At 43.0% G+C, this 18,795-nt stretch overlaps 1 protein-coding gene across 2 annotated transcripts in view; it reads left to right on the forward strand.

Annotated features, from left to right (window-relative positions):
* Nucleotides 1-18,795, forward strand: part of IFT172 (intraflagellar transport 172) — a 48,764-nt gene that overhangs the window by 21,232 nt on the left and 8,737 nt on the right. For both annotated transcript variants that reach the window (XM_027850379.1, XM_027850380.1), the window contains exons 14-35: nt 66-151; nt 2,531-2,643; nt 3,685-3,852; nt 4,615-4,751; nt 4,948-5,055; nt 5,334-5,418; nt 5,730-5,822; nt 6,139-6,216; nt 6,416-6,664; nt 7,257-7,335; nt 7,528-7,648; nt 8,151-8,295; nt 9,120-9,209; nt 9,860-9,957; nt 12,076-12,211; nt 12,297-12,413; nt 12,653-12,795; nt 14,745-14,838; nt 14,951-15,015; nt 15,198-15,378; nt 15,619-15,728; nt 15,915-16,056. In XM_027850379.1, coding sequence (XP_027706180.1) covers nt 66-151; nt 2,531-2,643; nt 3,685-3,852; nt 4,615-4,751; nt 4,948-5,055; nt 5,334-5,418; nt 5,730-5,822; nt 6,139-6,216; nt 6,416-6,664; nt 7,257-7,335; nt 7,528-7,648; nt 8,151-8,295; nt 9,120-9,209; nt 9,860-9,957; nt 12,076-12,211; nt 12,297-12,413; nt 12,653-12,795; nt 14,745-14,838; nt 14,951-15,015; nt 15,198-15,378; nt 15,619-15,728; nt 15,915-16,056 — 2,638 coding nt within the window. The remainder of the gene's footprint in view (nt 1-65; nt 152-2,530; nt 2,644-3,684; nt 3,853-4,614; nt 4,752-4,947; nt 5,056-5,333; nt 5,419-5,729; nt 5,823-6,138; nt 6,217-6,415; nt 6,665-7,256; nt 7,336-7,527; nt 7,649-8,150; nt 8,296-9,119; nt 9,210-9,859; nt 9,958-12,075; nt 12,212-12,296; nt 12,414-12,652; nt 12,796-14,744; nt 14,839-14,950; nt 15,016-15,197; nt 15,379-15,618; nt 15,729-15,914; nt 16,057-18,795) is intronic.

Here is an 18,795-nt window from a genome sequence, read left to right on the forward strand (position 1 = left end):
AGAAAAATCAACATCAAGATGCCAAGAACCTAAACCTTGTTTGTACCCTAATACTTTTCTTGAAGTGTCCGTATCAATGAAAGACGTCAGCGGGGAATGGAAGAGAACAAGAAGCTGGCTTATCTCATAGACATTAAGACCATTGCAATCGGTAAGAGCATTCCACAATCCAAATAGACATACTGTGTACCCACATTGTGCTTAACTGCTCAGGGCCCCAATGTCCTTATCTGTAAAATGGGGATAATAATACTTTGCATTGTCTGTCTTGCAAACCTTAAAACTCTCTAATCACTTAAGTCAGTGTGAATTATTCTTATTATCATAGTCAGTTCTAATGTAATGTTTACATATACACATCTGTATCTCAGGCATCATGATATCATGGATAGAGAACCAGCCTCAGAATCAGGAAGACCTGGGTTCAAAGTCCAACTCTGATCCATACTAGCTGTCACTTTAACCTCTCAGTGACCTCAAGCAATTTAGGTTAGAATATAAGTTGCTGAAATGTGCCCATCTACATTCCTAGAGAGAGCTTTCTCCCCATTAATTTCCCTCTCCTGAGGAAATTACAAGTCTGCAACCAACCCCTGACCCTTCCCCCTTCAGTAAAGTATGTTGTTCAGTCTTGTTTGACTCTTCATTACCTCATTTATGTTTTTGGTTTTTTGTTTCTTGGCAAAGATACTGGAGTGGTTTGCTATTTCCTTCTTCAGATCATTTTACAGATGATCAAAATGAAGCAAACAGGGTTAAGTGACTTGCCTAGGGTCATACAGCTGGGAAGTGTCTGTGGCCAGATTTGAACTCATGAAAATGAGTTTTCCTTGACTTCAGGCCCAGCACTCTAACCATTGTACCAGCTAGCCGCCTTCAAGTAAAGTATCCAAAGAAGGATACTTCATTATTTTTTAGTCCTTTTGTCTCCATTAGTCATTAATTGGTCTTTAGCCTAAATATTTAATAAAAGGAAGAAGCTAATGGTATATAAGGAGACTCTATTGGGGCTCTAGTGAGGGAGTCTTAACAACCCTGAAAAACTCTTTGCCATCTAACTCGCCTGATCTAAATGCCATGGCCTTCCTGATCACCTCCAAACCCTGATTGACCATACTCATGCTCCATGCTGCCAGTTTATCTTTAGCTAAGGTTTCATAGAATCACTGAATTTTAGAGTTGGAAGGGACGTCTAAACTAACCTATGCTCCCCTCCACAACATACCTGACAAGTACTCCTCTGGCTTTCACCTAAAGACCTCAAGTGCAGAGGAACGCACCCCCTCCCAAGACAGCCTATTTCACTGTGGGACAGACCTAATTTTGAGTGATTTTTAGAGTTGGATGAGCCTTATAAATCGTTTAGTCATTTAATTTCACATTTTGAAACTCTGAGAGGTTTGAATATAGTCAGAATGACAAGAACTAATTGCACATCTGGGGACTAAAGAACCCAGCACTAAATTCACCCTGAGGAAAAAGGACCACAGAATTCTTACAAATGGATGTGTAGGGAGATGGTGAGAGATGAAGGAATGTTACATTTTCTCTGCATTATATCTGGGCAGGTCCCTAGTTTTCTTCTGGGACTATCAGGGTCAATTTATGCCATTATCTCTATTGCTTCTCCTATCATAAGACAGAACACCTCTGTTTTGTTCCTTGATGGGGCAATCAGACATGATTGCATTAGCTGCACTAAAGCAAAAATATCTCCTGTTTTACTGTAAAGTTTATAAGTGCTTCCTACACAACAACCCCACGAGGGATACAGTGGAAGTCTTAATATGCTCAACTTACAAACGAAGAGACTGAGGACCATTGAGGCCAAGTGACTTGCCAGTGATTACACAATGCATAAGTGGTCCCACCTGGTTTTTCTTGTCCTAATATTTTTCTCCCTTCTTCCCTACATCTATTTATGTTCTTCCCTGAATCCTCACATAATAACAATACAGTTAAGCTTATTGATCAAGCAAATATTTCATATGAACGTAAATTTGAAGAACATTTCATTTATAAATTGTTTATCAATGAGGTGACTACTAAGTTGAAATTATGGTCCTGAAGTTTCTCTTAGGTTTGTCTCAATGAGATCTTCCAGCACCTTTGAAGTTATAGTCACCATATGTCTCGTCTGGGGCGGATTCATGCTTAGTGATCTCTTTTGAGCTCCTCCTAGTTCAGCCCTCTCTTCTGATTTAAAGTTCTGAGTGAGGCCAGATGTACAAAAAATTGTCCTTTCCTCTAACCTCCAAGAATCCCAGATATGAATTATATTCTTTGGACTAGTCTGAACCATTTGGTTCTACTAAAGACCTGAACTGGACTCCTAAAATTCCAGAGCTGGGTCAGCATGTCAAGCATCCATCAAAATAATGTCACATCACCATGTGATATGCTTTGGGACAGTGCAGAATTCCTGAGGCCACCTTATGCTTTTGAAGCCTTTTCCAAACTGTTTTGGTACTCAGTGGGTGGTCCCATGGTGTCACTCAGCCCTTCATGACCCCTTCTCTCCATTCTGCAGTGGACTTGGTTGGTGGCTACAACATTGGTACCATCAGCCATGACAGCCGTGTTGACTGGTTGGAGCTCAATGAGACTGGACACAAGTTGCTCTTCAGGGACCGGAAACTTCGTGTAAGACACTGGGCTCCCGGAGTGGTCACTTTGGCAGTAGCCACAGGCACAGTTAATAGGGGGCGTGGTGCAGATGTTGCTAGTAGTCCTTGAATGGAGGGTCTAGCAAGGCAGACAGGGCCGTTGAATTCTTCCTGCTGCTGCTGCCGTTGCTACTACCTGGTGATGACTACTTCTTGCTTCTTCTGTACACTAACCACTTATCAATGGATGGCTTAGTGCCTGAGTGATCAGCACCCATCCCTCTATTGCCGTTATTGTAGCACTATACTGTAGCAACAAAAGGGAGATGGGGAAAGGGGATCAGTCATCACTGCAGACAGCTCTCTTAGGATTTTTGTCATTTGGGAACTTCCTACCCTTGTAAATCCTAATCTCTTTGCCTAACTGATTTTCACCTATCCCTGCTTCAACATTGATATAATAGTGAAAGTAACTATTAAGACAATTCCCCTTTTGTTTCCTCATTAATTTATGAACTCACACATTAAAGGTTATTTTGATGACTCTCAGTGCAGCATAACATCATAATGTCAGAGTTCTACATAGAGTTGCCCTCTATGAAACCCTATACCCTCAGAAACAATGTGACAGTGTTTGAGTGAAGTGAAAGACAAATCATAAAGTCAGACCTTTTGACATGTCCCTCAGCCTAGAGCTCAGAACCTGTTGTGATTCTGGAACCATCAAGTTTCTGGGGCTCATCTGGAAGTGTCAGTCTGGCCCGTTGTCAGTGTAGGCTTCCAAAGAGTGGGTCAGTGGTCATAAGAGGCCTGTGCTATGTTAAAGGGCATGCACACTGCATGCCTTTCTGGCTCCTTGGTTTCCCAGAACCAGAATATTTCATATCAGAATGGATGAAAAGGGATGCCGCTTGAAGGGTTTGAGGGGTGGTATGTACCTGACTAGATGCACCCTTACCTCTGAGAATCACATGTTTACCAAAAAATCTTCAATTATTTACCAACTATTGTTCCCACTGGGGGAGACCTTCACTGCATCTCCTACTGATTCTCTGTCCTCTACCCATTCTTTCCTCAGTTGCACCTATATGACATCGAAAGCAGCTCCAAGACGATGATCCTGAATTTCTGCTCCTATGTGCAGTGGGTGCCAGGAAGTGATGTGCTGGTAGCTCAGAACCGGAATAGCTTGTGTGTGTGGTACAACATTGAGGCACCTGAAAGGGTCACCATGTCTTCTATTAGGGTATGGTGGGGCCTGGAAAATTTCAGCCACACAACCTGGTATTGTGTTAATTCAGATTTTGATACACATTAGTTACAGTTTTCATGATTTTCAGCTGAGGTATAAAAAGAGCCTTAGGGAAGCATGAAGGGTCCTTAGTATGGCACACATAGTAGTCTGTTCCTCACTGCACGGCCACTACAGCATGCTCCTCAGACTGAAGTAAAGCCAATTTGGAGAATCTACTTGTAGTTTGGAAGACCCCCACCTAGGTAAATTATGTCTAGATCTACCTCCATATATATTGTGATTCATTTGGTGGAATCCTGGTTTGGTTCAGGCTATCTCTGATCCCTTTTCCCTCAGCACTGCCCACCTTCCTAATTAGAAATCTTGGAAGAATTCTAGATTAGCTTAGGTGTGCAGAGTAGAGAATATCCTGACTTATACTTTCAGGGTAATCTTGGAGCCATCAATGTGTTTAGGGGTAGCAGACCAGGACTGCCTTGAAATCTAGTAGAGCTGATTGGCACAATTACTGTTAAGCATCAGTGCAGTTTTGCCTATTGGATCCTACTTTAGCCCAAGAACTTAATAGCATATAATAGATGTTGAAATACTGTGCCTTGGGATAGACCCAGAAAAGTCATATTACTGTGTAATTCCCTCAAGAGTGGAAAAAAAAAGGGAATGGGCAAGGGTGGGCCTAGTCTCTTAATGGGAAATTAATCCAAAGAAGAGATACTAATCCAGAACCTGGCTGGGGGGGCGGGGAATCCACAGGGTGATGTCGTGAGTCTGGAACGGGGTGGGGGAAAGACAGAGGTGATGGTGACCGAAGGAGTGACGACTGTTGCCTATACGCTGGATGAAGGGCTTATCGAATTTGGGACCGCCATTGATGACGGCAACTACACCCGGTGAGGGGATGGGCAAGGGCACAGGGAGGCAGAGGTTAAAACCAGAGCAGAAAGAAGAACCAGTTTTGAGTACTGCTAAACCTGAAGAAGGGTGGTTCAGGGAGAGGGAGGGCCATCAAGGGCCAATTTCCCTGCTCTGGTATTCCAGAGTTCCTGTGTTTTCTAATCCTGTGGTCATTCCTCATGCCACTTCTAGAGCAGCTGCTTTCTTGGAGACTCTGGAAATGACCCCAGAAACAGAGGCAATGTGGAAAACATTAAGCAAACTGGCACTGGAAGTGAGACAACTACATATTGCAGAAAGGTAAGTCAGAGGGTTGGATTGAAATACTGAAAGTTTTGACTGGAACAGTAGGTGGCCAAAGGAGGTACAACCGTGCTTCAATCCTGCTTTCCTGAGTCCTTCCTTAAGGTCTTTTCTTGGTGCATCCCCTCCTAGGATCCTGACAGACTAAGATTATAAATTTCTTGAGGATAGGAACCATTCCTGCTATTACATTTTTGCATTCCTTAATTGTTCACTAGCTCTGCAGCCCTTGTCACCCCACCCAGATTTATACCTTACCACACTCCCCCGTCCAGGTGCTTCTCTGCTTTGGGCCATGTAGCAAAAGCTCGGTTTCTACACGAGACCAATGAGATTGCAGACCAGGTGTCCAGAGAATATGTAAGTATCAGCCTTCTGATCCTTTCAGTCTTTCAAATTGTGATTCTTCAATTTTTTTAACTTTGTGATGTAGCTTTCTGGTCATCTCTTTACTTTTTACCACCCCCTCATTAAGAGACAACCAGTTATTTTGGGATAGCTCCTCAGCTCTCTTGGCCTTTAAGCCTCAAAGTTTTCACCATTTTCAGTACCCTGATCCCTTAGCATCCAAGACCCTGTAGCCCTTCTCCTTGTCATCCAGTTACACTCTCCTTCTTCCATGCTTCCTCTTTGCACACACCTGTGGTTAGAGTCTCCTTTTTCTTTGGCAGGGTGGGGAAGGAACTGACTTCTATCAGGTCCGAGCACGTCTGGCCATGCTGGAGAAGAACTACAAATTGGCAGAAATGATCTTTCTGGAACAGGTAATAGAATGGATTTGCATGGATGTGGATAAGCAATCTAGAGACATGGGAAGAAAACTCGCATGTGGTGAGGAAACAGTGGTAGAGAAGTAAAAGCAACAGTGACAAACTGCTTTTACCTAAAGGTTGGAAAGAGTGAGTTTTGGGAAAATGTTGTGTGGTTAATGCTGGCTTTGTGTGTGTGATAGAAAGTCAAAGTTAATTCCATTTGCTTGTGACGACTCTCAGGGCAGTCAAGCTGCGAAGGGTCAGGTGATTGGTCGGCGATCCTCATACCTTCTTCACATTCCCATTTCCTCTCCCTCTAATCTCTCAGAATGCTGTGGAGGAAGCTATGGCCATGTATCAAGAACTGCATCGTTGGGATGAATGCATTGCTGTGGCTGAGGCCAAGGTACAAATTTCTCTTCCCACAGCTCTTCAGAAGTAAATTTCCCTTTTTACTTCACTTCAGAAACTTTCTCCTTTTGTAGACAAGACCAGAAAGTAGAGGTATGGTTGAACCTAATGAAATTGGTAGAGATCTGCAGCATCCTGGATCCTGAGGGCAGAAACATGTACCAATTTTCCCCATTTCTCTCTTCTACACACAGGGTCACCCTGCCCTGGAGAAGCTGCGCCGGGGTTATTATCAGTGGTTGATGGATACGCAGCAGGAAGAAAGGGCTGGTGAATTACAGGAAACCCAAGGAGATGGGCTGGCTGCCATCAGCCTCTACCTTAAGGCTGGACTCCCTGCCAAAGCCGCCCGGCTGATTCTAGCTCGAGAGGAGCTGCTGGCCAACCCTGAACTAGTGGAACACGTCACCTCGGCCCTTGTTAAAGGAGAGTTGTTTGAGAGGGTGAGACAGGTTCCCTTGTCCCTGTTTGTCTGACCCCTCAAAGTCCTCCTTGTTCGGATTCTTTTACCCTCTATCCTGGTGTTTGTGATGGGGGAGGTATTTCTTTTTTTAACAATAATAGCTTTGGTACTGCATCTTAACATGTTCCTAGTAATAATAATAATAATAATAATAATAATAATGACAATAATAAGCATTTATATGGTGCCTACTATGTGCCAGATAGTGTATTAAGCATCTTACAAACATTATTTCATTTGATTCTCACAATAACTCTGGGAGATAGGTGCTATTATTAGCCCTATTTTACAGTTGAGAAAACTGAGACTTTTTAAACAGAGGTCAAAGTTAAAAAGCAAGTAAATGTCTGAGGCCTGAATTGAACTCAGGTCTTCCTGACTGTAGGCCCAACACTATTCACCACACCACCAGCTACATCTACTTTTGTCAGTATTAGTCACACACCCGGGCATTACCAGAGTTGGGATAAGATCTTAGATCGCCAGAATGCTAGTCACAGAATCCTTCATTCTTCATGCTGCCTCTTCCAATACATGGACTGAAATTCCTGTAACATTGTATATGTTAATAGGCAGGAGATCTATTTGAGAAGATCCGGAATCCACAGAGGGCCCTTGAGTGCTACTGTAAGGGCAATGCGTTCATGAAAGGTAACAGTGCCCTCAACTATTTAACTGCTCATATACTGGGCCCCCATATTTTCTTCTTTGGATTGACTCTGCCTGCAGTTCTCCCCCATTCTTCTACTTCTCACAATCCTCCCCTAGCCCTCATTTTCTTCTCCTGTTTTATGGCCTGAACCCTGAAAGTCTGAGCTGGGTTCTTTTCTTTGTCTCTGGCAGCGGTGGAGTTGGCCCGCATGGCATTCCCAGCTGAGGTTGTGCGACTAGAAGAAGGTTGGGGGGATCATTTGGTGCAACAGAAGCAGCTTGATGCTGCCATCAATCACTATATTGAAGCCAGGTATGAAGAAGCCAAGAAGGGTAGGTCTGCAGGTGGGAGATAGGAGCTCTGCAAGGGCAACTAAATTGGAGATAAAAGTGCTGAAAGAAAACAGGTCCCAGAACAAGAAAGAGCACAGGTTGGAGTATTTCTTTCTATGCTTATCTGCATACAGTTCTATCCTCAACTTGAATGAATGAATGAAAAAGCATTTATTAAGACTTACTGTATACCTGGTAATAGAAATACTAAATTCTGGTAATACAAACACAAAAGTGAGACAATTCTTTACCCTCAAGGAGTTTACGTTTTTAATGAGGGAAACTAGACTTACAGAAAAGTGTAGCCAAGAAAGGTGTTTTGATCTGAGAAGTCACAGAACAATCTATTGATAGCCTCTTTCCACATGTAGTGGCAGTTTAGATGGTAAAGAGTCCTTGACTATCTCTCTTATGTCTGTCTTCATATCTGAACATGTTTTCTTTGCCTCATCTGATAGCATCTCTTCTTTCCTAAATGTCAGGTGCTCCATCAAGGCAATTGAGGCTGCTGTTGGTGCCCGTCAGTGGAAGAAGGCAATTTATATCTTAGATCTGCAGGACCGGGCTACTGCGTCCAAGTACTATCCTCGTGTGGCCCAACACTATGCATCCCTCCAGGAATATGAGGTGAGGAGTCAGCCCCTACCATTACGAGGCCAGCAACACAGTCTAGAACCTCTCACGAAGTACAGTACTTCAGAGAGGCAATGGTGCCACTCCTTCCTTATTCGACCCGTGCTGCTTGTTTGGAGGTCCAGCTCAGAAAACTCTTCTCAGAAAAAAACAAAAACCCACCACACCATGACCTGAGAGCTTTGTAGAAACGAACTATTATTATTAGCCTTGGAGAAACAGTCGATCAACAGTGAACCCATAGTCATCATCATAATGATACCAGATGTTTATGTAGCACTTTATGATTCCTTACAATGTGCTTTACATGTTTTCTCATTTGATCCTTACATAACCCTGTGAGACATTTTACAGATGAGAAAACAAGCCCAGAAAAGTTAAGTAGGTTGCCCAAGGTCTTACAGGTGGTAGAATCAGCATCCAGGCATAGGTTTTCTGACTCCCAAGTCCAGTTCTTTCCATGCTTTTTATTTAAGTCGAATTCTACAGTCCCTCAAGAAATGTAAAGTGAGGCTTTAGCCCCCTTCCCCTGCAAATGTGAGGGTATTGCTTTACACTACAGAAATATAAGGTGAATTCCCCTTGTATTTCTCTTCGTGTTGTTTAGTGCTCTTCTGTGCTACACACATATAAAATTGTAACCTCCATGTAACCTCTTCTTGTCTTTCTACCTCCACTAAAAGAATCAAGTGAGAAAACTTCAATCTCTCCTAGTAGTTTCCCACCCTAAGCCTAGCTTATATTCCATACCCTCTTAGCCCAGTTTTCTTTTCCTATAAGCCCTGACTGTTTATGTTTTCCTCTCTTTTCCTTTCCAGATTGCAGAGGAGTTGTACACCAAAGGAGATCGGACAAAGGATGCCATTGACATGTATACCCAGGCTGGACGCTGGGAACAAGCACACAAGGTGGGGAATTGGGGTGGACTGCCATTGTGGTCACGTTGCTCTGGGCACGTGACAATGCCCCTTGTCAGTTTGAGAGTACTCTGTATGTTAGGTCAGGTTAACATCTAGTCTCCAGCAGGGAGAGGATTGAGTAAAGAAACCAGTTTGGGTTCCTGTCCTTATTACCTTGAAGGGAAAAGATAGAAAAGCCATGGGAGCTGTGGGAGTTGGCCTCCCCCTCCTGAAATCCCAAGTTCCAATGGGTGACTTTGCTCCAATCTCAAAGGTGTGGGGAATAAGCACACACTCCTCAATGATGCAGGGAATCTCTGAACCAACCTGCAGAAGAAAAAGGAAATTCCTATTCTATTTCTTCACTCTTGAAGAGTTTCTAGTCTTTGTAGTCCAGAGGCAAAGGTTGAAATAATCTTCCTTGAAATAATCTTGGAATATGACAGTAGCATTAGGATTTCAGCAAACCTGTTATGGTTTTAGGGAAGGGCTGTTGTCCCTGTACTGTGAATTGGGGATTCATAGAAGCCAGGCCTGACTTCTCATCTCTTCCATATACCCTTTAGTCTCCCTTGTCCCCAAGTAGCAAGGGGGAGCACTACAGCCAGATGGCTCCTTTTGGCCTAAGGGACTACTCATGTCTCTGTGTCTCTGGACAGTTGGCAATGAAATGCATGAGGCCGGAGGATGTGTCCGTGCTGTACATTACCCAAGCTCAGGAGATGGAGAAGCAGGGGAAGTACCGAGAGGCGGAGAGGTAAGGGGGAAAGAAAGACAAGAATAGGAAATTATTATAACAGTAACAAGTCACATTTATGTAGCTCTTTAAACTTTTCAAACACTTCCCTCACAGCAGTCCTCTGGGCTAGGCAGTACAGATATCATTGTCTCCATATGAGAGAAGAGACAACTGAGGCAAGGAGTTAAGTGACTGAGAAGTGTCTGAGGAGGCATCTGATCCCAGGTCTCCTGATTCAGTTTAGCTTTCCATCTCTTATGCTTTTCTCAAGGAAAAGAAAGGAGGGAGGCATCAAGGAGAAAAAGTCTAGTGTCCCATCTCAGGAGAGGCAACAGGATATAGTCAAAGACCTAAACTTGATTCCTGCCTCCAACATTTAATAGCCCTATAACAATAGGCAAGTCAGCTTCACCTTATTGGGCCTCCGTTCCCTTCTCTACTCAAATCCTTGGATAGATCCATGATCTCAGTGATTCTGGAGTCCCCTTTCATAGTCCAGACCACAGCTTGTCCTTGCCTAACCATACTATGTGACTCATCCATCTCCTCACAGAAGTTTGCCACAGAGGGTAAACTCAGCATGCTGGAGACTTTCCTTGCTCTCTCCCCATACCAAGAGACTGCTCAAGCTGTTCATTTATCAGCCCTCACTCCTGCCACGTGACCCACTTCATCATCTCTTCTCTGGTCTACATTTTTTTGATGGCATCCTTTACTCCTAGTCTGCAAAGTTCCTCCCTGGTTATGTGTTACAGCCTATTCACGCCTATCACATACCTTCCTATTGCTCTCTGTGTGATACCTATCTCTAGTGGCAGTGGTATTCCAGGTCTTGTTTACATGTAGAAATACAAGTAAAATGTTTGTGTTGAAAAGATGGGCCTTTACTGTTATGGGAAGCTTGGGGTCAATAAAAGTGCTTTACAGTGTCTCCATAGCAATCAACCCACTCTCCTCCTCCTCTTCAACTCTGGGCCCAGCTCTTTGTCCATCTGGACTGCCTCTCCCAGATGAACACTGTGGGACAAGCTCAATAGGATTTTTATTCTTCATCCATGTGGTCCTTCTATGTGGATGGATAGGCCAACTCCTCTGAGTGATTACATATCTACATCCTAGAACTTTATACAGTCAATTCAGTGTCATCCCAAACAGCATCTAGAGGACCTCAGCATCCGCTGGGGCTCCTCCTCCACTCCGACTGTACACTGGACCCTCCTCCATCACAGAGCATGCATCTCCTTCTGTGCTTTACCTGACATTTTTTATCAGAGGGTCTTTAACAGGATTATCTTATTGTTACATCTTTCAGGAAACCATCTTGATAGGTGGGTGGGAGATATTTTGTTGTAAAAGAGCCTAAAAGTGTTTGGTTCTTCTGAGTTAATACTTTTTCAGTCAATTATGAGATGTTAGATGTATGCTGCATTGTTAAATATTCACCAGAGCCTGCTTGTTCCCTACTAATACCCTTATTGAGGATGTCCTTAAATGGAAGATCAGGCATGGCAGTCATTGATCTTTTCACTTATTTTTTGGTATCAGTTAAGGGCCTAGATTTTTTTCCACACCTTTGATATCTTTCCTTCCTTTAGTTATGTTGTAAATTTGCCCCTCAATGCCTTCATAATTTTATCACCTCCAGGACAGATCCATGTATATTTATATCTATATTTCTATATTAGATCTTTTTATATTGGATCCAGTTCAGTTGCTGTATCTTTTGTACCATTTGCATTTTCTCTGTCAGCCCCTCAGGGAGATTTGGGTCCAAGTGTGGGATTCCACTATTCTTGATGGAGAGAACAGTTGTAATGTTTTTTGCAGGTCTTTTCTACTTTTTTTTTTCTGTTTCTGTCCTCTTTCTATTTTCATCCTTGAGTGTCTTTGGAATGACTTTACTTAATTAATTTGTCAAGTTTTCTTTAAACTGATTTTACCCTTTACTTCTTATGTCTGCTATTTCTGCTTCTCTTCCTTATCTATAAAGTGGAAATATTTACCTCATTGTTGATTAAGAATATATTTTGTAAACTAGAAAATGCTATGTAAAAGTGCTGTATTACTATTGCTCATCTCTTGGGGATGGTTCTAAGGGAAAGTATCTGGGGTAAAGAATGTTTTCACTACCTGTAGGTTATATGTGACAGTGGAGGAGCCAGATCTTGCCATTACTATGTTCAAAAAGCACAAATTATATGATGACATGATCCGCCTTGTAGGGAAGCACCATCCAGACCTGTTGAGTGACACCCATCTGCATCTGGGCAAGGTGAGACATTTCCCCGTCCTGATCTGTCTTTCCCTTAACCTCTACCTGTCTCCCTTTCTCTCTACACTGGCTTATCGTTCCCCAGGAGCTGGAGGCTGAGGGCCGACTACAGGAGGCTGAATATCACTATTTGGAAGCCCAGGAGTGGAAGGCAACTGTGAATATGTACCGTTCTAGTGGGCTTTGGGAGGAAGCCTATCGGGTAAGGAGCAGATTTGTTTCTTCTTCTCACCATCCAGTAATTGTCAGCTTCATAAATAGCTTAGTTTCTTCTGATTCTTGTCTGAGGTTCTGTATCCTAAATTAGAGGCAGATGTAAGATTAGGAATCTGAGGATGGGGCAGGGAAGGAATGCCACTGGTACATGGGGTGAGGATCAGATACTATAGAGCAACCACGTGCCTTTGGATTGGAGGATCACTGGGTAGCTCTTCCTTTCAGGTGGCAAAAGCACATGGAGGTGCTAATGCTCACAAGCATGTGGCCTATCTGTGGGCAAAAGGTCTTGGGGGAGAGGCTGCTGTTCGGCTACTCAGCAAACTAGGACTCCTAGAAGCTGCCATTGACCATGCTGCTGATAACTGGTGAGACCCTAAACCTTTTCTCCCATCTCTCATTGGAAGTGGTGTCTCATATACCGTAGGAGTATCCCCTTCCCATTCCTGCCTCAAGGATATGACACAATTTCCTTAGGATACCACTAGCTATGAAAGTTTCCTCACCTGTAAAATGGGGATAGTGATAGTCCTTTCCTTCCCAGAGTAGTTGTGAGGGTAAAATGAGATAATATTTATAAAGTACTTTGTAAACCTTGAAGAACTCTATAAATAAATGTTAGCTATTATTATCATTGTTAATTATAACAATAATAATTAATAAAAACAAAAACTGTCCATGAATCTGAAAAAAAAAGTTTGGAACCTAGAATTGAAGAAACGAGTATAGAAGAGGTCTTTGGAGTGAATTCTAGGAGGAGCAGGAAGAAAGCGAGTGTTTTCTCATTTTGCAGGGTTCAAATCAAAGTTAAATCAACTTCTTCCAACCCATTATCGGCCTAAGCATGGGTTGGGGATGGGGAAAAGTCTATCCTCAGGCCTTAAAAGTAAGGGTTTTTTAAAATATTTTATTTTTACATCATAGTAATTTCTGAAGATAAACCATTGCTCCTGCCCCCCTGAAACTGAATCCTCCTTTGTAACAAAGAATAACAGTTATGCAAAAACAGCTAATACAGGGACCTCATGTGACAACAAATACAACATTCTGCTCAAATTGTATCTCACTCATCTCTGCTGAGAGGAGGGAGGTATATATTTCATTTTCTGTTTTCCAGGATCCTTTTTGGTCTTCCAGTTACTCAGAATTTGGCTTTCTTTTAATGATCTTTCCCTGTACATTGTGAAAGATATGTTCTTATAGAGCCCTATATTTGTACCAGGCAAAGTTGGGCTGAGGTGAGGGACAATGGACAGGAAGGAGGAGGGGACCCCACTTGTGTAATGGTAGCCAAAAAGTACAAATAGAAGGAGCATCTTAGGATTGACCAGGTAAAATGGATAATGTTTCCATGGTGTCTCCTCCAAACCACAGGACCTTGGATTTTGCAGCACAGTAAAATTATCCCTGGTTTCTTTCTTTTCCTCCCTAAAGGAACTTTGTTTCAAAGGGAAGGGAAAAAGTTTTAGTGTAGATGCAATCATGGGTTTCTATCTCTCCGGGTACCTCTCTGAGTCTGTCTTACAACTAAATTTGATACTAGCATGGGATAGCATTAATAATTCTGGCACAAGTGAAGTGCACATCCTTTTGTGGTGGGGTGAGGAATCAATGAAGGAAGCCATTTAATGATGAGGATCAACCTTCAAGGTCAGCTCTATACTAAGCCTTCTGGGACACTAAAATTTGCCTCCATTGGATCTAAAGTGAGATTTTCTTCAGCAAGTGAGAATAACACTAATATAAACTGAAACTGTCAGAATGCCAGGGTATTTGATTTATTTCTTGGCCACTTGATTTAAGGCAGGTCATGTTTCATAGTAATATTGATGGGTCTCAGGAGATAATAGGGTGAGAGTCTGCATTAGTTTACTGATGTCATCCCAGTGAAAACATGAGGCAGCCCCATTGATTATATAAACTAATGCTATGAGAATCAAGTGCGGTTTTGGAGGAAAAAAGGGAAGAAAAGAATCAGGTGTGATGACCTCTCTCCTAACCAACCTTTCTCATACATACTCTCTTATCCACTTTTTCTGTTCTTCTTCTTCATTCCAGTCCTTGAGGCCCAGCACACCTTATCTGGTAGTAATGCCTGTGCACCTCTGCCTCCTCCTGGAGAGAAAAGGGCTCTGTGGAAGGTCAAAAATGCCAAAGATCTCACTTCTCCTTTCTCTTGTGCTTTTCCCAACTATTTATCTTTTTCTCAATCTTTACTTTTTAATTCATCTCACTCACCATTATTTTTCAGTTTTTGTTTTTCTTTTGCAAATACAAGTATTGAAGTAGGCAAACTTCATTTTCATCTTTGTTCTAGCTCCTTTGATTTTGCTTTTGAACTTGCTCGACTTGCCCTCAAGCACAAAACCCCCGAGATTCACTTAAGATATGCCATGTACCTGGAAGATGAGGTATGGTCCCCTAGTCCCAGAGTCTTTCTTCTGCATCCTTAAGTTAATATCAATGGACGACTGTGACCCCTAGAAGCTTCTGACTGGTGTGGCCTGTCCTCTCCCTGAACAGGGCAAGTTTGAAGAGGCAGAAGCGGAGTTTATCCGAGCAGGGAAGCCCAAAGAGGCCGTCCTCATGTAAGTAATTCCTATGGGACTTCTTCACATTTCCCACCAGAAACGACCCCCAAGATCTTTTCCTTCACCATGACCATCATTCATACCTAATATCATTAAACTCAGTGCCCTTCACACAGGATGATGCTACCCTGTACTTTTTTCCTCTTTTTTAAACTCATAACACTGATCTTTATGAACAGGTTTGTCCACAACCAGGACTGGGAGGCAGCTCAGCGGGTAGCTGAGGCTCATGACCCTGACAGTGTCTCTGAAGTGCTCGTCGGTCAGGCCCGGGGAGCCTTAGAAGAAAAAGATTTTCAGAAAGCTGAAGGGCTGCTGCTTCGAGCCCAGAGACCTGGACTGGCCCTCAACTACTACAAGGTACAGAGCTTAAGTGAAAGCCAAAGAGAGAGGGTGGGGGGTAGAAAGGCCTAGATACTCAGTGACTTCCAAGAAAGCCTGGAGAACAGGACAAATGAGAGGAAAGAGACCAAGAGACTCGGGACAGCAAATCAGGTGGGCTGGTAGAAGGGAGCTTTGAGTGTTGGGATGCACGGCAGTTGTAATTGGCTTCCTATCCTCTAAAATTTCTTGAAACCTCCATGAATACACTGTTAACAGGAGGCTGGGCTTTGGAGTGATGCTCTTCGAATCTGTAAGGATTATGTGCCTGGGCAGCTGGAGGCACTGCAGGAGGAGTATGAGCGGGAGGCCACCAAGAAGGGCGCCAGGTATTACACCATTAAGGAAACCAGAAAATGGAAGACCAGGGTGGGGAGGAACATAGAGGTGTGCAGGAAGCTATGGCAATCATGGGTTTTAGATATTCAGCCACCCTATCCCCACATTCTCTGTCACTCCTGCCCCTTTCATGCATATCCTTTCTTTAGCTATGGACTCCTTTTTCCCTTCTGTAGGGGTATGGAGGGACTGGTGGAGCAGGCACGGCAGTGGGAGCAGGCTGGTGAGTACAGCCGCGCTGTTGACTGCTATCTCAAAGTGCGTGACTCTGGAGGCGCCAGTGGAGCCAGTAACCTTGTAGAGAAGTGCTGGATGAAGGTAAGGGACTCCAGACCCTCCCTTCCCTCCCCATTCTTCCTTTAGCTACCCCTAGGGTATTTCCATGGAGGCCTCATTTCTCCCCCTGTTCTCCAGAAAATATTTACTGTGACACACTGGAAAGGACTCAGAGAATAAAAAACATGGTCTTTACTCTGAAGGAACTCACAGACCATTTGGAGTCATGAGACTACCAAACCTTATACATTGAACAAGCAGGATATATAATTAAGTGCTAACTTACATGATAGACTCCGTGTACTGTAGGAGCACTCCTCTTAATTCAAATCCTTTAAACAAAGATCTGAGAGCTAATTACGAGAAGGATCTGGTGATGGCAGAACACAGACTATTCCTAAACAGCTTCTGGGAATAGGTTTTCAGGCAGTTCCTGGTTCTTTCTTCCTAAAGGATCAGGGGGTCATCTGGAAGGACAGCAAACCCTCTCTTCTGGCGTCTCTTTCTTGCCAAGTACTCACTATAGAAGGAGTAAATCTAGGCCTATACATGTGGCTTGGCTGTAGTTTGAGAAGCAACAGGAAGTATAATAGAAAGGACACTGGACTGGGAACTGAAGGACCTGGGTTTGAATCCTTGCTCTGTTACCAGTGACGTTTTACCACTTTGGGCCTTAATTTCCTTATATATAAAATATCTATTCCTCTTCCTTTTCCTGTCCGAGTCTGCTCCTTGCCCTTAATTGTTTTTTCAGTTACTCAGGCTCTTCATTTCAGAACCATCTTTGATTCTTCCCATTGCCTTCAACTCAAGTGCCAAATCTTGTCTGTTCTTTTTGGCTCCATTACCTACTTTCTACATTACCGTTGCAGCCACCCTGGTTTCTGCCTTCTTTGTGTCACTTACATTACTGAGGAGATTGTACTTTAGGGATTGGTCTTTTCCAATTCTGAGGCTCTGTGCTCCTGCCTTCCAAAATATTTCCCCCACCTGCTCTGATGCCTGAAATTCTTAGGATCGTAGTACCACATACACTGAGATTTGGAAAGAACTGACCATTCATTTTACAAAGGAAGAAATTGAGGCCCAGAAAGGTTAAATGACTTGCCCAAGGTTATACAGGTAGTTTTAATGGCATAGCCTAGATTTGAACCCAAGTCCTTTGATTCCTAATCCCCTATTTTTTCCACTATGCTACTCTGCTTGCCCTAAGTGTCCTCAGCTGGGGCAAAGTCTTTCATGCCATAATTAAAAATAAAATGTTAAAAATGCAGTTGCCTGGAAGCAAGTTCAACAAGAAGTCTATCAACAATTATAAAATTGGTACAAAATAATTTCTTGTTTGATAAGGTGAGGGGAGGAGCAGTGATGCAAGGAAGCAGGCAGGACACCGAGAACCTAAAGGAGGGAGCGGGGTGTATCACTGAGAGGGAAAAGAATGATTAAAAGGGAAGCTAAGAGACAAACTTCACTCTGCTTATGATGTTCCCTCCGGTCAGCTCTGATAACCTTCATTCCTAAACTGGCAAACAGAAGATACACAAGAGAAATAGTTTTACCACACTGGGAAAGTATTCTTGTCCATTTGTACGTAGGTTTAACTTAGAGCATGGCTTCCTGGAAGAATATTGCCTTACACTTTGAAAAATGTTCAATCCCCCAGCTCTCCTCAGAGCTCGTTCTTAATAGCTCTACCGAGAGGCCCTGCTAGCAACTCAGTCTCACCTGCACAGAACTGATCTTTTCCTTCCTCTCCAGATCTGCTCCTTGTCCTGACACTAGGGTTCAGTTGTCCTCTCAGTTACTCAAGCTCTTAAGTTCAGAGTCCTCCTTGACTCTTCCCGTTCCCTTCAACTCCTCAGTTGCCAAATTCTGCCCATTCTTTTTCTGGCATTCTTTCTTTTTGTTGCTTTTTTCTCCTAAAGACCAACTTTAATCCCAAATCACTCTGGCTTTTATTGATTGACCAACAGTAGGTCCCAGGCCAAGCCATCCTTTGGGATGGCCCATTGTTTGGGCCCTGATTGGCTCAGAATGAATGTAAATAACAATTGTGTCCATTTTGGCCAGAAACTCCCAGATCTGTTTTTTTGGGGTTTTTTTAGGCAATTGGGGTTAAGTGACTTGCCCAGGGTCACACAGCTAGTACGTGTCAAGTGTTTGGTCTGACATCAGATTTGAACTCAGGTCCTTCTGACTTCAGGGTCGGTGCTGTATCCACTGCGCCACCTAGCTGCTTCTGGCATTCTTTCTACGCTACCATTGCAACTACCCTGGTTACTGCCTTCATTGTGGCACTAGATTACTGTAACTTAATCCTAATTGATCTTTCTGCTTCTAACCTATCCTCAGTCTGATCCATCACTCATACTATTGTAAAATAATTTTCCTTTAAAAAAATTATTCTTAACTCATACCAAGTAAAATGGGTATTCCATTTACAAAGTGGAACAGAAAAAGAGGACTGTACATGAAACTCACATATTATATTTAGCATGGTTTTCATTTTAAGTTTATAATAAATGCTTTGAAAATTCCTTTTTCTTTCTGTCCTTTCTTCTGTTCATTTTATTTTAAAATGCTTTAATGGTACTTTTTTATGTCCTCCTTATTTTTCAACAACCCTTCCCTAGCTCTCCTCTTCCTCCCAGCTCTCTTCCCTCCACCTCCAAATTGCAGGAAAACAAACATTCTAACAAATTCCCCCATTGGCCATGTCCAAAAATGCATGTCTTGTTCAGTACCTTGTATCCATCACTCTTCTGTCAGGAGGCAAGTAGC

This window comes from Vombatus ursinus, unplaced genomic scaffold (assembly GCF_900497805.2).
Source record: "Vombatus ursinus unplaced genomic scaffold, bare-nosed wombat genome assembly UNPS02009062.1, whole genome shotgun sequence".
In the NCBI taxonomy this organism is placed as follows: domain Eukaryota; kingdom Metazoa; phylum Chordata; class Mammalia; order Diprotodontia; family Vombatidae; genus Vombatus; species Vombatus ursinus.